At 40.8% G+C, this 20,945-nt stretch overlaps 1 protein-coding gene across 1 annotated transcript in view; it reads right to left on the bottom strand.

The window, feature by feature from the left end:
• The window catches only part of LOC307266123 (connector enhancer of kinase suppressor of ras 3-like), a 61,414-nt gene extending 40,469 nt beyond the window's left edge, over positions 1-20,945 (bottom strand). The window contains exon 1 of the mRNA XM_080048046.1: positions 20,757-20,945. Coding sequence (XP_079904172.1) covers positions 20,757-20,808 — 52 coding nt within the window. The 5' untranslated portion in view covers positions 20,809-20,945. The remainder of the gene's footprint in view (positions 1-20,756) is intronic.

Raw genomic sequence — 20,945 nt, 5'->3', positions numbered from 1 at the left:
GAATGTCGGTTACATTCAGGCCAATGACAAATGAGTTGAACACAAAGTTGATTAAGCCTATTATCAACTCCACAAAAACTGTCTCTGTAAATGATGTACATATTTCTTAAATTTGATAAGGGATCCGATAAAACGTGACAAAATCATAGAATAAAATGATTTCCCTTACGGTCTAAATTCTTGCTTGTTATCTTTTTTTTTTTTTTTTTTAACCTTTATTTCTACAGGTAAATCCCATTGAGACCGAAGACTCTTTTTCAAGGGAGTCCTGTTTTCCTTTCCCAACGTTAACATTCACACACACATTCATACACCGATAGCAGCAGGCTAACTATCGACATTCACACGAGGCAAGGTGGGTGAAGTGTCTTGCCCAAGGACACAACAACTATGACACAGGTGGCAGGGCGGGGATCGAACCTCCAACCCTTTGATCATCGGCCGACCCGCTCTACCACCTGAGCCACAGTCACCCCAATGATTCATAAGGTCATGAAAACTTATCTTTCAGCAACCTGTCATGTATGGTTCCTGGTTATACAGTTATAGAGTCATTTAAATTCCTTTCCTAATGACAGTAACTCCAGGTATTTATGAGGCGTGCTTATGACATTGGGTTAGTCTGTCTGTCTGTCTGTCTGTCTGTCTGTCTGTCTGCCTGCCTGCCTGTCTGTCTGTCTTTCTGTCTGTCTATGTGTGTGTGTGTATGTCTGTCTGTCTGTCTTTCTGTCTGTATGTTTGTCTGTCTATGTATGTGTGTGTTTGTCTGTCTGTCTGTCTGTCTGTCTGTCCGTTTCCTTTCAAACACGTGACGGAAGTCAGAGAAAAAAAGTTAACCTTTCAGTAAAATGAGGCCAGAGTCGACATCTTGTTTGTTTTGATGTTTCTGACCAATGATTAACTGACTGTTTACTGTTTACAAGCAGATGGAGTTTCGACTCCCACTCACTTTTTTACTCTGACTTCCTCGCGTGTCTGAAAGGAAACGGACAGGCAGCTCAAAATACATACACACTTCACTTCTCACTGAAAGGCTTATTTAAAAAGAGTCATACTATATTTGTCTACACAGAAATGTGGTAAAAGTGACACAACTGTCGATGCTGCTGATGGCACACTGCCCTTTAAATGCTGCTTTCATTGATGCTGCTGCATATGGCACATAGCACCATCTTGGCACTTTATTTTCAAGCACTCTCTGGTTGCGTTCCGAATCTCATACTTTCTACTATATAGTTTGGTAGAAAAAAGATTTAGGATGTCCCGATTCTTGTGGCCAGATTTAGGATGGTTAGAAGTACCCGGATGTTCTACTTCATCCGGCCAAGATTGTTAGTGTTGAAAAGTGCATCCTATTTGGGCGATTCTGACCCACAATCCAGTGCGCACCGGAAGTGACGTCACATCGACGAAGCCTCCATATGAAAACAAACGGGGATGCAACGGATATAAAAGCAAGAGGCAAGATCAAGGCGCAATGTTATGATGAAATAAGAGAGAAAAGTATGTCCCAATAGTATGCCTACTGCATCCTAGCTAGATTATTTTTATCGTCGGATGTAGTATGTAGAATAGAAAAAAGAAAGAGTATGCGATTCGGAACAGCAACCTATGACTCCCCAGGTGTGTGTACATACTGTTGTGTTTTGTGTCCATTGTTGTCTTGTATTGTCGTGTGTTTTTAGCCACTAACTCCTTTTGCTGTGAACAAATTTGCCCTCTTGGGATATTAATAAAAAACCTTGAACCTTAAAGGTGCAGTGTGTAATATGACATCATCAAGAAAGTTCTACAAAGTTCTAGAATGCAACGCTCCCTGGGTAACCCCACCCCTTTAGAATAATAACAGAAGCTACAGTGGCCTTCAAGGACAAGAACAATTCTAAATTTTAAACAATGCACCTGATGACATTCCAACTATGACGCTTTCAAGATGACGGCACTAGGCCTTGGTCCAAAATATGCAGAAATATGGACATATATGAGACCCTTTCTAAGGGAAAAAAAATAAATAATAAAAAAAAAATTCTGCTATTTTGCACTAAATTAAATATACTTATGGATATTATAATTACTTTCTACAAAATCTGCTAGGAAATAAAACCCAAAATTCTACACACTGCAGGTTTAAAGCTAAGCCAGCTCGATAACATTTCTCTGCATTGTTGGACCGTCCCGTTTGCAAGTTCATAGTTCATTAAATCGAAACGGCACGTGTTGTGTTGTTGAAGCATAATAGAGTGAGAGCGGGCAGTGACACTCCCCACACTGAGGGGGACAAAAGAAACATTTAGCCCAACACCATCACAACAGGACGAGGAGAGAGAGAGAGAGCAGAGAGGCTATTCATGGGTCTATGGGCCTCTACACACACTGCACTATAGCACACACACACGGGCGCACACACACACACACACACACACACACACACACACGCGCGCGCACGCAAACACACACTGCACTATAGCACACACACACGGGCGCACACACACACACACACACACACTTCATCTCATTGGTGCGAGGCAGCGGGAGGGACTAACACACACACACACACACACACACACACACTAACACACACTAACACACACACACACACACACACACACACACACACACAGTAGAACAAACACTGTTGAGAAGGAAAAAGGATTTCCTTGCGCGTCTTATGAACTCAAACAAACAGGGTTGTGGGAGTGTCACAGTGTACAGAGCAGAGGCAGGATCCAGCTTCACAGAGCAAGAGAGACAGGCACTGCAATGGATGATTACTACTAGTACGGGCGGCAGTGGCGAAGTCGGTAGGGAGATCGCCTCTGGAGTGCAGGGTCGGTGGTTCGATCCCCCGTCTCCCCGCCACATGTCCAAGTGTCCCTGAGCAAAGAGACACTGAACCCCAAATTGCTCCCGATGGTTCAGAGAGCGCCTTGCATGGCAGCTTCTACCATCGGTGTATGAGTGTGTGTATGAATGGGTGAATGTGGTAAGATATGTAAAGCGCTTTGGGGCTGAGAAAATCGGCTAGAAGGCGCTATATAAGTCAAGTCCATTTACCATTTAGTACCACAACCGACTAGGGCTGGCCCGAATTGTTCGGAAAATTAGTATTTGGAGCTTCTTTTTTTTTTTTTTTTTTATATATTATTTTATTTTTTTCCAAAAAAATTTTTTGCAAGAAGCTAGTACTGCAATATAATGTCATCAAATAATTTTATATTTGGATATAAAAGTTAGTAATATTGTAGTAGTAGTAGTAGTAGTAGTATTGCTCATTTAGGAGGATATTACATCACTAAGTGTCATAGCGCATCCATTACTTCACCTCCGAGCGCGTAAATCTTCAACAAAATATGCAGATACTGTCAAAATCGGTTCCAGGGAGTATATAGGGATTATTAACGTTTTTTTTTAATTTTTTTTTTACATTTTTTTTTTATTTTTTTTATGTTGTTTTTGATGGTGTGTTTTTCTGGAACAAATATTCGAATATTCGCTTGGAAAAACCAACGAATATTCTAAGCCTGAAAAATGGCATTCGGGCCAGCCCTACAACCGACTGGCAAAAATAATGGGTATAATGGGGGGTGCTCGTCGTGTATTGATTTATTTAGCATACGATTGGATATTTGACTTTTATCCGAAACCAACTGAAAAATTTTCCATTTTGGGGGATGGTTTGGACTTGGGACAGCCCATGACTCCTCCGACATCTTATTTCCCATTGTAGCAAAAGGCCATTGGTGTGAAGATCCATTATTATTATTATCCCGAAAAAATTAAATTAAATAAAAATAAAGTGTATTTGCTGGCTGTCTAGCTGTTTGGCCAAAACACTTTTCTGGCCCAAAACCCTCATCATCAAACAGACAAATTCATGCTTTTGTGTTTACAGATTAAACAGAGCGTTTACCCATGACAAAGGCATTAAGAAAAACTATATAAAAATAGCATTCTTTGAGCTGATGGTCTCGTTTGCTGTTACATGTAATTTATGATCATCAGAGGAAAAAATTAGACTGTTTCAGAAATATTTTAAAAGTTCCTCGTAGCACCTTTAAGCAAACAAGATATGCTTTTCTATCTATCTATCTATCTATCTATCTATCTATCTATCTATCTATCTATCTATCTATCTATCTATCTATCTATCTATCTATCTATCTATCTATCTATCTATCTATCTATCTATCTATCTATCGAAAGCCCAATCATCAAACAGACAAATTCATGTTTTTGTGTTTACAGATGAAACAGACAAGTTATACAGCGTGTTAATGAGTGAGCTTTACACGGCCTGTGACAGTTACAGACACATTCTCCCTCTGGACATTCTAGAATGTTTGCACCAAACTTTGTTGTTTGGAATGCGTCCAGAAATAATACAATATTTTTTTTCATTGTAGGGAAAGTATCCTGAAGCTCCCATTACACTACAGGGCTGTACAGTGCGACAGTTTTGATCGCATTTGCCACTGAAATTGATCACGTGCGATGATGAATACAATTCCTCTCGCACGAGTGCTAATGAGGAGAGGCTGTCTTTGAAACACAGAGGAGTGATGCACAACACTGCTTAGAGGGCTCTACATTAACACTCGCCAAATGCGGGTGAATGTAGTCTTAGGCGAGTAAGTTATTAAGTCTACCCTCCACTTTGGCTGGTGAAAGATGTGTGCTCGGGATCTGTGCTCGGCGATTATAGCGTCTAACTTCACCAACGGTAAAAAACGGAAGGACACGGCTCTTAACGCAGTTAAGTTAGCGCGTGTGGAAACGGAACATTTCCTGTGCCCCTTCACAATAAAAGCCTGTTACTAGCCAAATGCGAGTTGACTTTTATTTTGAAGCAGGTAAGAACAGGAAGTTAGCGCTTCACAGCCCTGCAGTGCGCTAGCAAGAAAATCAACTGCTTCAGCTGCAGAGAGCAGTCAACAGTAGTCTATTTAAACAAAGTTTGACACAACCTATTTAACTTGGCCTAAATTGTATAAATATGTTTACTAATTTATTTAATAGGCTATTATGTTCAATGTTTTAAAGTTTGGTTTTCATTAAAAGAATGAAATGTTCTAAAAATGTTTGTTATTATTAGCCTACTATAATAATTATATTTTTATTTAAAAAATATATAGATGGGGGGGTCACGTGACGATGTCTGGCTAGAAGACGTGTTTCCACAGAGCTCCCGCTCCCACCTGTCTTTAAATATATTTTATTTCAAGTTATCGCTACCATTTCGGCTGATCACATTGACTCAGTAGTGTAAGAACTAGCGGCAAGCAGAAAAAGTACAATTTTGACAACAAGTGATGTCGAAACAGACGAAAATCAACACACGAGGAATGGCTACTGCTGCAACTGCTAGCCAAAAAGCGGATTCGCCATTACTTTTCCGCTTCGGAGGAGCAGGTGAAGAGGAGCCCTCCCCGACGGTGAACACCGCAGCTCTGATTCGCGAGGTGACTCAAAACTTCGGCGACATGATGGAAGAAAAACTTTCCAAATTCACGGAGACTTTGGAAAAAATATCCACTACGCTGGAAAGCCAATCAAAACGCATCACCGAGGCCGAGCAGAGAGTGTCGGATGTGGAGGATACAGTAACCAGTCTACAGGGGAGGCTCGCTGAAGCAGAGAAGAAAATTAAGCTCATGGCCGATGGCATGGATGATATGGAGAACCGCAGCAGGCGGGATAACATTCGTGTTCTCAATCTGAAAGAAAGCACCGAGGGAAAAAACCCCATTCACTTCTTTGAAGATTGGCTGCCTACCGTGCTTGGCTTGGAAGCGACTCCCGGCGTTAAAAGCCGCATCAAAATTGACCGGGCGCACCGGAGCTTGGGGCCGCGGGGTGTGCGTCCCCGCCCGGTGATTATTAAACTGCACAACTCCAGGGATAAACCGAGGATAATGGCTGCACTGAGAGCGACGCCTAATCTGGAACATGACGGGCAGCGGATCTTCATTCATCAGGATTTATCGTCTGCGGTTCGGGAGAGAAGACGAGCCTTCAACGGTGTGTGTCAGGCTCTGATCGAGAGAGGCATCCGCTTCAACATGCGCTTCCCGGCTACACTGGCTGTGAACCACAACGGCAAAGAACACAAGTTTGAATCACGAAGAGATGCAGAAAACTTTCTCAACACGCTGGAAAAGTAAAGCCGGACAGGAGACGCCTTAAGTATGACTTTTTTCATGCTTGATCTGGGAGACTACATGGACACATATCATTAAGGTCTACGTAAGTTTTGTTTTGTTTTCGTTTTTATTATTATTATTATAACAGCAGCTATTGTAATTTGAGAGGACACTTCCACATACTACTTTAAAGGCACAAATGGTGACATGGCTTTACTATGTGCAATTATAATACGTTCAAGGTTTGCGTGGTTATTATTAAGTGATCTCATTATGCTCACTCTTGTAGGTTAACATTTAAGGAGGGGCTCTCTCTGTTCATTATTAACATAATTTGATACCTTATATTGATATGTGGCCGGAATAACAATAGGCATGTAACAAACTTTTTGTTGTGGGGGCGGGGGTGGGATATGGAGTTTTTTTTTATTTTGCTCCAGAAGTGGAAACTGATTTTAGCAGCATGTGCTCCTATAGTACTACCCAGTGGGTAGCTTTTTGTTTTTGTTTTTGTTCTGTTTTGTGTGTTCATATTTCTCATACTCTGGTATCTTCTTCATGTTTACATTATTCTCTGAGTATGAAGAAGGTTCTTGTTGTTTGTGTTCATACCAGCACAGGTCACTCATTTCATGCACCATATAACTCTGTACTGTGCTATGCTCATGGTAAGGGGTCATTTTCATTTAGATATGGATCACTTTTATTTGTTTTATGTTCAATCATATAGTTAATGAGTAGCACGAAAATCATAACGTTAAATGTCAAAGGAATCAACCATGTTGTTAAGAGACGCAAATTGCTTTCCATGCTTAAGAAAGACAGGGTACAGGTGGCATTATTACAAGAGACGCATCTTACAGATATTGAACATTTAAAATTAAAGCGGGACTGGGTGGGTCAAATTTATTACTCTTCTTTCAATTCAAGAAGCAGAGGGGCAGCAATACTTATCCACAAACGTCTTCCATTTACACTAGATAAAGTTGTTCGAGATACAGAAGGAAGGTTTGTTATAATCACTGGGTTTCTATATGGTGAACGGGTTCTTATAGGAAGTGTCTATGCACCAAATACTTTTGATAGCTCATTTTATTCAAAGTTACTGGCTGATATTTCTTCCATATCCCCACCTTATGTAATACTTGGAGGTGATTTTAACTGTGGTCTGGTGCCTGAGATGGATTATGGCCCACCTAAAATCGGACCTCCATCTAAAATGGCAAAAGCTACGATAGAGCTCTGCTCTGATATTGGCCTTTTTGATGCATGGAGAATCACTAATCCACGAGGAAAAGATTTCACTTTTTTTTCTCGTCCCCACCATTCTTTTTCTAGAATTGATTATATCTTTGTTTCTAGACCACTACTAGATAGAACCGGAGCTTGCTCCATTAACACATGTGTTCTCTCGGACCACTCATCAGTCTCTATTGAAGTAATGCCACCTTACCATGACCCTTTTTCTAGACACTGGCGTCTGTATCCGTCTCTTCTTAGCAACCCTGCATTTGTGACTTATTTAGAAAATCAATGGGAACTGTTTATTTCCACAAATGACTCGCCTGAGGTTTCTGCGTCTACTCTATGGGAAACAGGCAAGGCATTTCTTAGAGGGTCCATCATTTCTTACACGGCCGCAAAAAGGAAGACTACATTAGTGAAACAGCTAGAGCTTGAGCGAGATATTGTTAGCTTAGACAGAGAATTTAAAGCTTCTTCCTCCACATCTGTGTTAAAGAAATTAGAAGCAGCCAGATCTGCTTTAGATCAACTTCTAACTCAAAAAGCAGAATCAGCAATATTTTATGCCAGGCATAGACTGTTTGAATCCGGTAACAAACCTGGCCGGCTACTTGCTAGACTAGCCCAGGGCAAAGCAGGGCTCTATGCAATACCCTCGCTCAAAGACAGGAGGGGTGAACAACACTTTGAAACCAAAATGATCAGTAAAATAATGAAAGAGTTCTACCAAAATTTATACTCATCTGAGTGTCAAAATACGTCAGTTCCAAGGAAAAGTTTTTTTGATAATATTAAACTCCCTTCATTATCTGAGGAAAGCAGAACAGATATGTGTAGGCCGATTACGGCCCAAGAGGTCCTGGATACAATTAAATCCTTACAAAGCGGGAAGGCTCCAGGTCCTGACGGCTTTGGTCCCGAGTTTTATAAAAAGATGGCAAAATTTGTGGTGGGTCCTTTAACTAACATGTTTATGGAGTCTTTTGACGGGGGCTCACTTCCACCAACTTTAAATCTCGCCCATATATCTCTCATTTTAAAGAAAGATAAACCCCCTGATCTTTGTGCATCTTATAGACCAATAAGCTTGCTCGGGGTTGACTGTAAAATTTTATCCAAGCTTCTGGCTAGGAGGTTGGAAGAGGTGTTGCCCATCCTGGTGAAGCAGGACCAGACGGGATTTATCAAGGGTAGATACTCTCACTCCAATGTCCGACGGCTCCTAAATGTTATTCAATTCGCACAAAATACAAAAAACAAGGTTCTTGCAGTATCACTGGATGCTGAAAAAGCGTTCGACCGGGTGGAGTGGGAGTATCTTTTCGATGTTCTTAACAGGTTTGGTTTGGGTGCAGGCTTTGTTGAGTGGGTCAAAGTATTATACAAATCTCCGGCTGCGAGGGTCCTTGTGAATGGTTCAGTGTCTGACACTTTCCCCTTGTGCAGGGGTACGCGTCAGGGCTGCCCCCTTTCGCCTTTATTATTTGCACTCGCCCTCGAGCCTCTTGCAGAAGTTATAAGGACCCACCAGGGGCTTTCTGGTGTCAAGTTAGGAGACATTGAATACAGGATATCACTCTACGCTGACGATATATTATTGTTTATTACAAACCCTGAGAACTCCATCCCTACCTTGATATCAATCATTAATCAATTTGGCCAGATATCGGGTTATAAAGTTAACTACAACAAGTCAGAGGCCTTACCATTAGGTGGCCCTGGGCCCTGGGCGGCCCCTGTCAATTTCCCTTTCAGGTGGTCGGTCTCAGGTTTTACTTACCTGGGCATCAAAGTATCAGCAGATATTAAGGAGCTGTACAAACTAAATTTCAAAGTAACCTTGACAAAAATTAAAAGTGACCTTGACAGGTGGTTTGATCTCCCATTGTCCTGGATGGGTAGAATAAGCTTAATTAAGATGAATGTACTTCCCAGGATATTGTACCCTATGCAGATGCTGCCATTAATGATCAATAGGAAAGTAATTTTGGATATTGAACGATTGCTGTCTAAATTCATATGGCACGGAAAGAAAGCTAGAATAAAGATGAAGATATTGCAATTACCAATAGACAGGGGGGGTCAGGCATTCCCTAATTTTCTATACTACAATTGGGCATGTCACGCCCGTATAATATCAGGTTGGCTTAGACATTTTCTACATCAAGGGGAGCCCCCCGTAGATGCTTGGTGCTGCACCCCTCTATCTATTTTTAGCCTTACCTCAACTGCCTTAGGTGAACTCCCAGCAGAGGTTAAAAATAACTTTATTATGCTTAACACACTTAGGATTTGGCGTGATATCACTAAACACATTGGCCGAAGAGAGTTTTCATCAGCGTTACAACCTTTAACTAGGAACAAAGCTTTCCCCCCAGGCATTGGAGTGACTATTTTTGATGATTGGTTCTCAAAGGACCTAAGATTTGTTTCTGATTTATTTGAAAACGGTAATTTCATGTCATTCAATCAAATTCAGAATAGGTACCATATATCACGTAACCACTTCTTTGGTTTTCTCCAAGTGAGGCATTTTGTAAAATCTAATCTTAAATTACCGAATGATCAACCAATGTTGAGTCCTATTGAAAGCTTCCTTCTTCATTTTAATTTGAATACTTTCAATGACAAGAAATTTATTTCTCTCTTTTATGAAAAATTAATGCCTTTTAACTCTGCTAATTCTGACAGAGCGAGGGATCTATGGGAAAAGGACTTGGAGGTTGAACTTAGCACAGAGGCCTGGTCCAATGCTTTTATGTCTGCTAAGAAAATATATACATGCAACAGACTCAGGGAGAGTCAATATAGAATATTACACAGAATGCAACGTACTCCTCAATTTCTACACAAAATTAATCCTGAGATCTCCCCCCTCTGTCTTAAGTGTAATAAAGAAATAGGAACCTACTACCACTGTATTTGGCAATGTCCTTTAATATCCAGATATTGGAAAAACGTCGCTAAGGAGCTTAGTTCAATTTTTCACAAAAAAATTAAGTTGGACCCAGTTCTGTTCCTTCTGAGTATAACTACGGCACAGCTCCCTCTACCCACTGGACAGTTGATTTTATTGTATAAACTTCTGCTTTTAGCAAGACGATGTATTCTGTTCCAGTGGATTCAGGAGAAGCCTCCCTCGGTTACACAATGGTACAGAGAAACTTTTCGTGTTTTTCCTATGGAACGTCTTAGTGCTGTTTTAAAAGGTAACACCAATGCTTTCTATGATGTATGGCAACCCTTTCTTGATTATCTTCCTAATGATCTTGCTGAGCTCTTGCAGAAAGGACGCCCACACCTTGTTTTCACAAATAAATAGTTTGTATAATCTCTTCCTTTGACATGACTCCACTGTAAACAATATGATCCAAATATGTATTTATGTGACCTTTATATCTCATTACTCTTTTGTAACTTGACAAGATCTGTGCTGTGTTGTTTGTTCTTTGTTTGATAACAGAAAATCAATAAAACATAACTGAAAAAAAAAAAAAAAAAAATATATAGATATAGACATTATTTTTATAGTTCTATTGGGGGAAATAATTCTGAATCAGCAAACAAATTGCCATTGGCAGGTTAGACTCTTTTGTCTAAATTCCAATCAGTGCACCCCTATTCATTCTTCTATAATTATTACTGCACACACTAGGATATTCATTGAGAATCTCAAATAAAACCAAGATGACATGCTCAAAGGTAAGTAGAGCGAAATGCAAGGGTTAGGGTCATGCAAATTTTCGATCATACTTTGTGTGCTACCAAATTTATTTTTGTGCTACTGAATTTTTTTGCTTGCTAGCACCAGTGCTACGACTTTAAAAAATAAGCGTACAGCCCTGCACTATTACATCAGTTTATAGTGTTATGTTACAGAGACCGGTCCGACAGGTTTTTAAATCACACACACACACACACACACACACACACACACACACACACACACACACACACACACACACACACACACACACACACACACACACACACACACACACACACACACACACACACACACACACACACACACACACACACACCGCCACAGAATTAACACAGAATCTACTATGTCGGGCTGATCAGAAGATTTTCGAGATGTTTTACTTATAAATTACTTCATATTCAACAGTAACATGTATTTAGCTAACTGAGACTATCAAAATAAAGTGTTGCCTAATTGATGGACTATCAAAATAAAGCGTGACCTAACTGAGACTATCAAAATAAAGTGTGACCTGGGGCGCTTCGGTGGCGTAGTGGATAGAGCGCGTACCATATTGGCTCCGGCCTTCGTTGCAGTGGTCGCGGGTTCCAATTCGACCTGTGGACCTTTACTGCAGGTCATCCCCCTCTCTCTCTCTCTCTCTCTCTGTCTCCCCATTTCAACTCTGTACTGTCTAATAAAGCTTGAAAATGCCAAAAAATTATCTTTAAAAAAATTTAAAAAATAAAGTGTGACCTAACTGATGGACTATCAAAATAAAGCGTTACCTAACTGAGACTATCAAAATAAAGCGTTACCCAATGTAAGATAACTTGTGTGAACGTGGCTTGAGACACTCTCTCTCCGGAATGACATCACAGTTGCTACAAACAGGAAATAGGCAGGAAGAGGCTCAGTGTGTGTGTGTGTGTGTGTGTGTGTGTGTGTGTGTGTGTGTGTGCCGGTGTGTGTTTGTGTGTGTGTGCGTGTGTGTGAGTGTCTCTGTGTGTGTGTGTGCGTGAGTGAGTGTGAGTGTGTGAGTGAGTGTGAGTGTCTCTGTGTGTGTGTGTGTGTGAGTGAGTGAGTGAGAGTGTGTGTGTGTGTGTGTGCGTGTGAGTGAGTGAGAGTGTGTGTCTCTGTGTGTGTGTGCGTGTGCGTGCGAGTGTGAGTGTGAGTGTGTGTGAGTGTGAGTGTGTGTGTGTCTGTGTGTGTGTGTGACGATCTGTGTGTTTCCTGTGATTCACCGCGCCCTCTCTGACCTCAGTTTCACCGATAAGACAAAACGCTGAGACCAACTGTCAAGGGAAGAAAAGAGGAAGATATCTATGATGGTGGACAGACACACACACACACACACACACACACACACACACACACACACACACACACACACACACACACACACACACACACACACACACACACACAGCCTATGGGTAGCATTACCAATGGCTGTAATGCAAGTCATTTAATAACCATTGATGGGGCGCTCCGGTGGTGTAGTGGATAGAGCGCATACAATATTGGCTCCGGCCTTCATTGCAGTGGTCGCGGGTTCAAATCCGACCCGTGGACCTTTACTGCAGGTCATCCTCTCTCTCTCTCTCTCTCTCTCTCTCTGTCTCCCCATTTCAACTCTGTACTGTCCCCCCATAGAGTCTCAGTCCTCTTCACAGCAGACCCGGGTTAGAATCCAGCCCGGGTCGTTCTTTCCACACTGTCTAAAAAAGGCTAAAAGAAAATTAAAAAAATGCCCAAAAAGATTATCTTTAAAATATCACACATGGCTGGTTCAACATCTGGCCTTGTGTTAGTGCCTTTCTCTGGTTGCTAAGCTACTGGAATACATCATCGGACCATTGTGACATCACACTCTCAGGTGACAGAGATTCTCCTCCCGTTCAACAAACAACAAAACGTTTCCAATGTGAAACTCATCACAAACAAACAGACAGAGAGACACTGAAGGATCCAATTATAATAACCAACACCACACCACCTGCCTTGTGGGCGGCAGTGGCGAAGTCGGTAGGGAGATCGCCTCTGGAGTGCAGGGTCGGAGGTTCGATTCCCCGCCTACCCGCCACATGTCGAAGTGTCCCTGAGCAAGACACTGAACCCCAAATTGCTCCCGATGGTTATTGCTCAGCTACTGCCATTGGTGTTTGAGTGTGTGTATAATATGTGAAGCGCCTTGTGACCCTGGTCTGTGAAGGGCGCTATATAAATAAAGCTTACTTACTTACTACAGTACATTCATAGGGCCTGAAAGTCACACTGTACTGTAGACCTATAGTTGTTTTTATTTGAAGCACTAAAAACAGTACAATGTTCAGATGTGTTTTAAATGTAGTTTTATATCTGATTAAATTGTTTAGAATATTATTCATTCGCATTAATCAGAAACTCGTTCTGATGATTGAATGAGTGTTAATTGTAAAAAATTTAAACAGATAAAAGGGAATTTGTGAGAAAAAAAAAACTGATCTCATATAGGGCCCTATATTGACTCATAAGGTGTGTTGGCGACAGGTGCTCACAGCAAGAGTCTCTCTCTCTCTCTCTCTCTCTCTCTCTCTCTCTCTCTCTCTCTCTCTCTCTCTCTCTCTCTCTCTCTCTCTCTCTCTCTCTCTCTCTCTCTCTCTCTCTCTCTCTGCCAGCAGCGGACCCGGGTTCGATTCCAGCCCGCGGTAAAAACTGATTTCACATAGGGCCCTATATTGACTCATAAGGTGTGTTGGCGACAGGTGCTCACAGCAAGAGGCATTGTGTGTTTATATCTGTTTGCATATCTATTGGAAGTAAACGCCAGCAGCGTCCTCCAAACACAAAGGATTGTGGGTAGGATGAGGGCGGATGCAGCGCGTGATGGTTTTGTTTACCTTTCCAGATATCAAAATAAACAGTGTGAGGAACGTGTTGGAGAAGCACGTATCATTGGTAGTGGAGCGAGTAGAGTCCAGCTGCAGCCCCGGAGACAAGTTACCCTGGCGTGACAACAACACCCAGGCGTGACGGAAGCAACTGTGGTGTGTCGGACGTGATTTTTGACTATTTAGCTTCCATGACATGTCTGCTGCTACGTCACTCATTTGCCCTGACCCTAACCACCCAGCTGTGATGCCTGAACCTAATCCTCAAAACAATATAAATAACACAAACTTAGTAGCCTATCGGTCTGCGGTCTTTTTTATTGTTCGACGTGACGTACTCAAGATGGCCGCCGTGGTGTTCCGTCAATGTTCTATCTATATTCTAACCTCTCCCTGTCCCCTCGCCCTAACCCTAACCACCCAGCTGTGATGCCTGAACATAATCGCCAAAACAATATATACCATATCGGCTCCGGCCTTCGTTGCAGTGGTCCAGGGTTCAAATCCGACCCGTGGACCTTTACTGCAGGTCATCCCCCTCTCTCTCTCTGTCTGTCTCCCCATTTCAACTCTGTACTGTCTAATAAAGCTTGAAAATGACAAAAAAATTTCTTTGAAAAAAATATATTGTTCAACTTATCACTCCCCCACTCTCTCTCCGACCTGTAACCTACTAAACTTCCTTCCCTTTATGTCCAAAAATAAAAATAAAAAATTCCAGTCAGGAGGAAAGTTATTGTTTTGGGGGAAATTCTTCAAACTGAAAGCACAATGGATGATGCAGAGCTGAGTTCTGGCCGCATTCCAAATCCCTCCAAATGTTTCAACAGTTTAAACAGAGGGTCAAAGAGTCAAAAACACAAGATAACAATCTGATTATACAAACTGTTTAGCGTGCACTTTCAAACGGTCGGCATTTTATCAAGTGGGAAACTAAAGGGAAGTGGGTCGTATGTGAGCAGGGGTTTGAGAGGTCTTACAACACATGAAAATAGTGAGGCAAATATCACTAAAAATTGTTTTGTTTTCCAGTTTTTGAAAAGTATTCAAATTTGGATGAACGTTAACTAGGCCACAAAACATTGGTTTTTATTTATTTTTAAATCCTTAATTGGTAAACAGCCACCTTATTTATCAGCTATGCTCGACTGGAACTCTCAGTCTTTTAATACCCGATCCAGTGAGCTGCTGCTTTTAAAGGTTCCTAGAGCTCACTCTAAGCTGGGAACAACTGCTTTTAGCTATAGTGCCCCCACCTCTTGGAATGCCCTTCAGAGCAACTTCAATATGACCATTCTCCCCACTTTTTCTTCTTTTAAATCTATGATTTCTGATTTTCACCATCACCACTGCATTTGTTTTAACTGAATTAATTTTTTAAGCTCTTTTATTGTAATTTTTTTATTTCTTTTGATCTTTTTTATCTTGCTAGGATTTTGTGTTTCTCTGTTTTATTCTGTCACTCTGTTGTTATTGTTGTTGTTGTGTTGTTGCGCGCTCGTCGGCGTTGTAAATGAGGGGAACCTCAATGCCTTTCGAGTTTGAATAAATAAAGGTTTCAATCAATCAAGAACAAGGAAATAGAGATTTGTATTTTCTGCTTAAAGGAATACTTCACCCATACGGAACCAGCGTTCTATCATTATCAAATCACTATTATAATATAATGAATGAGGTTTTTCTTCCCTCAGTCTTCCGTTGGCCCAGCTGTCCTGTTCATCCTAACCCTTACTGTGATGTCACAAGAAGGAAACTGTAGGGTTAGACAGTGAGACCATAAAACACTCTTTCTGCCTTTTCTCAGGCTAAGATGATCCGATTTAAAAAAAAATTGCACATTTATACTACATATGATCTCCGAGTTCAATACACCTTCATATTCCAACCGGTGAAGTAGGCCTTTAATACGAGAATGTAACGCTGTGATATTGGGATTTAGATATTTTTTTCATGGACTACTGCAATTGAGAAAAAATTATAATATAACTTGCAGTTTTTCTCAATTTTTAGATAGATTATTTGGTCCAATAAATGCCCCAAAAATTAAAATCAGCTAACAGTTTAAAACTTTTGCAGCAAAATCAAGTTGTTCATTAGGTTTTGAGACCATCGCCGAGAGTGGAGCTGATATTTCCAGGGGTAAAAAGAAAAAAGAAAAATGTTTAGTTTCACCAAAACCCCTTTTACGTAGATTCCAGAAGATATTGACAGTGACTCGTTGTGTGTTCATAAACAGCAAATGGACTTATTGGGCAGCAGTGGCGAAGTAGGTAGGGAGATCGCCTCTGGAGTGCAGGGTCGGTGGTTCGATCCCCCGTCTCCCCGCCACATGTCGAAGTGTCCCTGAGCAAGACACTGAACCCCACATTGCTCCCGATGGTTCAGAGAGCGCCTTGCATGGCAGCTTCTACCATCGGTGTATGAGTGTGTGTATGAATGGGTGAATGTGGTAAGATATGTAAAGCGCTTTGGGGCTGAGAAAATCGGCTAGAAGGCGCTATATAAGTCAAGTCCATTTACCATTTTTTTCCAAGGTTAAGATTAAACTTTGAATCTGACCCAGGTGTAAACAGTTCCCATCTATCTGCTCGTGTATTATCTCTCCACACCTACAATAGAACTGGTTGTGTCGCCTTATTTATCTGTCTGTCGTCATGTACACCTGTCAGATGAGCAGAGAAAATATGTGCATTTGTCTGAACATGCTTAGCTACATGCCTGAGAAGTGTGTGTGTGTGTGTGTGCTTTATTAGACAGTACAGAGTTGAAATGGGGAGAAAGAGAGAGAGAGAGAGAGGGGGGATGACCTGCAGTAAAGGTCCACGGGTCGGATTTGAACCCGCGACCACTGCAACGAAGGCCGGAGTCAATATGGTACGCGCTCTATCCACTACGCCACCGGAGCGCCCCGGAGATAACTAGTTTTAATTGGGTCGTTCAGGTCATGTGACTGACCTCATGGTGTCCCTCACTCTTTTCATTCACAACAAAAGTCTGTAGTTGGAGATCTAGTTAGTAATATAAATATATTGAATCAACAGACAAACAGACAGACAGACAGGCAGACAGACAGACAGACAGGCAGACAGACAGACAGACAGACAGACAGACAGACAGACAGACAGACAGACAGACAGACAGACAGACAGACAGATAGATAGATAGATAGATAGACAGACAGATAGATAGACAGATACAGTATAGACAGAGACAGACAGACAGACAGACAGACAGACAGACAGACAGAGACAGACAGACAGACAGATAGATAGATAGACAGACAGACAGACAGACAGACAGACAGACAGACAGACAGACAGACAGACAGACAGACAGACAGACAGACAGACAGACAGATAGAGTACCTTCAGTGACAGAAACACAACAAAAACCATGTCCCTCACTCTTTTCATTCACGACAAAAGCCTGTTAGTTAAAGATCTAGTTAGTAATATAAAATGGCCGCCGCCCCTTTAAAGGCTCCGCTGACATCTTGACCCCCGGCCCACTGCAGGAGGCTGACATCTGCAAAGAGCTGGGATTGTGTTTAGGGTTCTTTATTGTCCGCAAAAGCAACACTTAGAAACGCCTTGTGTTTAGTATGTTAATGACAACATGGAGCCTCACACTTTCTCACAATAGTAAAGTTAATCCTAAGAAAGAAAGGGGCTTAAAGCGATAGTGCGTAACTTTTTCCTATTTAAAATGAATGATCGTTACATTCAAGCCATCGCCCCAAACAAGTTGACACAAAGTTGATTAAGCCTATTATCAGCTCCCTACAAAACTCTCTCTGTGTTTCTCAGTATGGCAGCGTTTACAAACTGGTGTTCCCCCCCCCCCCCATTTGTTGCTGGCGGGAAACGGGCTCCCATAGAATTGGGGCGACTGTGGCTCAGTTGGTAGAGCGGGTCGGCTGATGATCAAAGTGGTTGGAGGTTCGATCCCCGCCCTGCCACTTGTGTCATAGTTGTTGTGTCCTTGGGCAAGACACTTCACCCACCTTGCCTCGTGTGAATGTCGATAGTTCGCCTGCTATCGGTGTGTGAAAGGTAACGTGGGAAAGGAAAACAGGTCTCCCTTGCAAAAGAGTCTTCGGACTCAATGGGATTTACCTGTAGAAATAAAGGTTAAGAAACAAATAGAATCATGTGCACGCTGTCTATTAAAAAAATAAATAATAATGCATTGATTACGATCTACAATAACACCGAGCAGAGTCAAGCAAGCCAAAACCTCAAATGTCAAAACAACATTTAGCAAACGAGAGATACAGAAACTGCGGTTAAGAGAAACAGAAACCAATCGTCTCCTGCCACTGCTTGTCCCAAACCCCCTTAGGTATTTACAGAACAGTAGGTGTTTATCACTAAAGAGTTATGGGGCCGATTGTCACTTTTATTGCTGTAGTGTGAAACTGGTCCGGCCTGTTTATTGCTTAATGAGTGACACAAACTGTAATGAATGAATATCAGTGCTTTGTGTGTGTGTGTGTGTGCGTGTTTGTGTGTGTGTGTGTGTTTGTGTGTGTGCGTGTATGTGTGTTAATCAAACTGCCACTGAAAAATAAGAAAAAAAATTGTCAGTTTTTTTCATGGTAGGTTTTAAATGGGGGGCGTGGCTTCTCCCCTTATGACATCATGAGGCACAATCCATGATATAAAAATAATTAAAAAAATTATATATATATATACTGTTTATGTACATATAAAGACGTAAAAAATGTTGGTCTAAACACCAAAGTCCAAAACACAACCTGTTCAGTTTAAAATGAATGGAAAGCTATTTAAACACATGGACTTACATTGGACAAGCATAATGTATTACCACAACTACAACTACAATCAACTGCTAAAGATTCAAATGCCTATTTAAAGGAATACTTCACCCATATTCAACCGGCGTTCTATCATTATAAAATCTCTATTATAATATAATGAATGAGGTTTTTCTTCCCTCAGTCTTCCCTTGGCCCAGCTGTCCTGTTAATCCTAACCCTACACCCCAAAATGTAGGGTTAGACAGTGAGACCAATAAAACACTCTTTCTGCCTTTTCTCAGGCTAGGATGAACCGATTTCTAAAATGTTTTGCACATTTATAACTACATAGGATCTCAGAGTTCAATACACCTTCATATTTCCACCGGTGAAGTAGGGCTTCAAGTATAACTTCTCAAATATGTCAACAAAGCATAAATGTAAAACCCTAAAAGCAGAACCGTTTATTTCCCATAAAAGAATAACTTTATACCAGTCAAGAAGTTCCAACTTTAAAAGGTGCTCCGAGGAACTTTCAGTCTGCGCCCCCTTTGGACAAAAGCGGTAGTGTTTTTACTACGCCAGCTGTTGTTCCTGGGTGAGCGTATATACCCATGACAAAGGCATTAAGAAAAACTATATAAAAATAGCATTCTTTGCACTGATGGTCTCGTTTGCTGTTACATGTAATATATGATCATCAGAGGAAAAAATTAGACTGTTTCAGAAATATTTAAAAGTTCCTCGTAGCACCTTTAAAATCAGTAATACCATCGTGTAGAAAAATACTCAGGTGAAAGTGAAATTACGAAAATATTAGCAACAAGAGCCTACGCTGAGTATCAACACTGGATTTGTTTTCAGCACGCACGCACACACACACACACACACACACACACACACACACACACACACACACACACACACACACACACACACACACACACACACACACACACACACACACACACACACACACACACAGTACAGACAGGTAGCAGATAACGAGGAGATATTCACTGATTTTGACAAAAAGTGATTTTGACAACAAGCGTTCTCCATAATAGCTGACGCCACCTTTAACAGCACATTTTTCAGACTATTGTCTTCGGCACATTGTCATTTACACTAAATACTGTGAACCGCGGCACATTCCTCCCTACGGTGCGCATTCCTACACACACTGCACAGCTCTTTCTTTAAAAAACTGATATATACATTACACATAAATGTTAAATGTTATATTTAAGTGTATACTTCTTCCTGCTCCTTTTCAGGCATATCTCAGCAATACAGATAATTTCTTTTTTTTGTGAAAACATAATTTGTTTATTGTATTTCCATGCTTTTCATTTTGTTTTGTATGTTTGATATGTCTGAAATAAATTGAATCAAATCAAATCAAAATATAAATTTTTATTTATATCCTTGACTTTGCAAAAAAAATATATATATATTTTTTTACATCTGACCGTCTTTGTTTGGATAGCTTATTGTTCATATCTTATCTATGTTTATTCTATTCACCAATATACCAACGACATTTTCTTACATGGAAATTACTAAATTAGCTTTATATCTTTCCCGAAATGGATTCTTTCGTAGCCTATTAAACATTTTAATGTGGTAAAGGTAGGTAGGCTATAGTTATCTTTCTAAATTACCTTCTTACTAAATTACTGTAACTGTGGGATAAATACATTCTCCATGATTATTATATCATCATTCTAATGTTGAAAATAGTATGTAATTGTGTAAGTAAATTACAATATGGTGGCCTATCTATCGAATACATTTAGCGAGTTTGAAAAAAAAAAGTACAATATTGCCCTATTGTAGAAAGGTAGGAATAAAGTATAGGTGAATGTACTGCCACAACTCACTTTATACCATCAAAATGTCACATAAAACAACTTAAACACATCAGAATTTCCCAAATAATGTACTTAACGTGCTATATTTTGAATGGCTATATATTGACATAAACTGACCCGATAGGATAACATTAGCGTCTCACAATTTGGCAGTCTTACCTCTCATCCACTCCACCACTTGTTGCGGGCTCCATTTACTCACTGGCTCCATTTTATCCAACGTATTTTAACTACAATAATCCCTTTACTGCTTTAGAACAATTAGAATTTTAAAAAAAAAACAATAAAACCCCGTTATTTGGACATTTTTAAAGCTCCTTTTTCGTGACCGAAAGTTACAGACAGGGT

This window comes from Ammodytes marinus (genome assembly GCF_949987685.1).
Source record: "Ammodytes marinus genome assembly, chromosome: 19".
NCBI classification, from domain to species: Eukaryota; Metazoa; Chordata; class Actinopteri; order Uranoscopiformes; family Ammodytidae; genus Ammodytes; species Ammodytes marinus.
The sequence above is the reverse complement of the archived record's forward strand: the minus strand, read 5'-3'. Positions and strand labels throughout refer to the sequence as shown.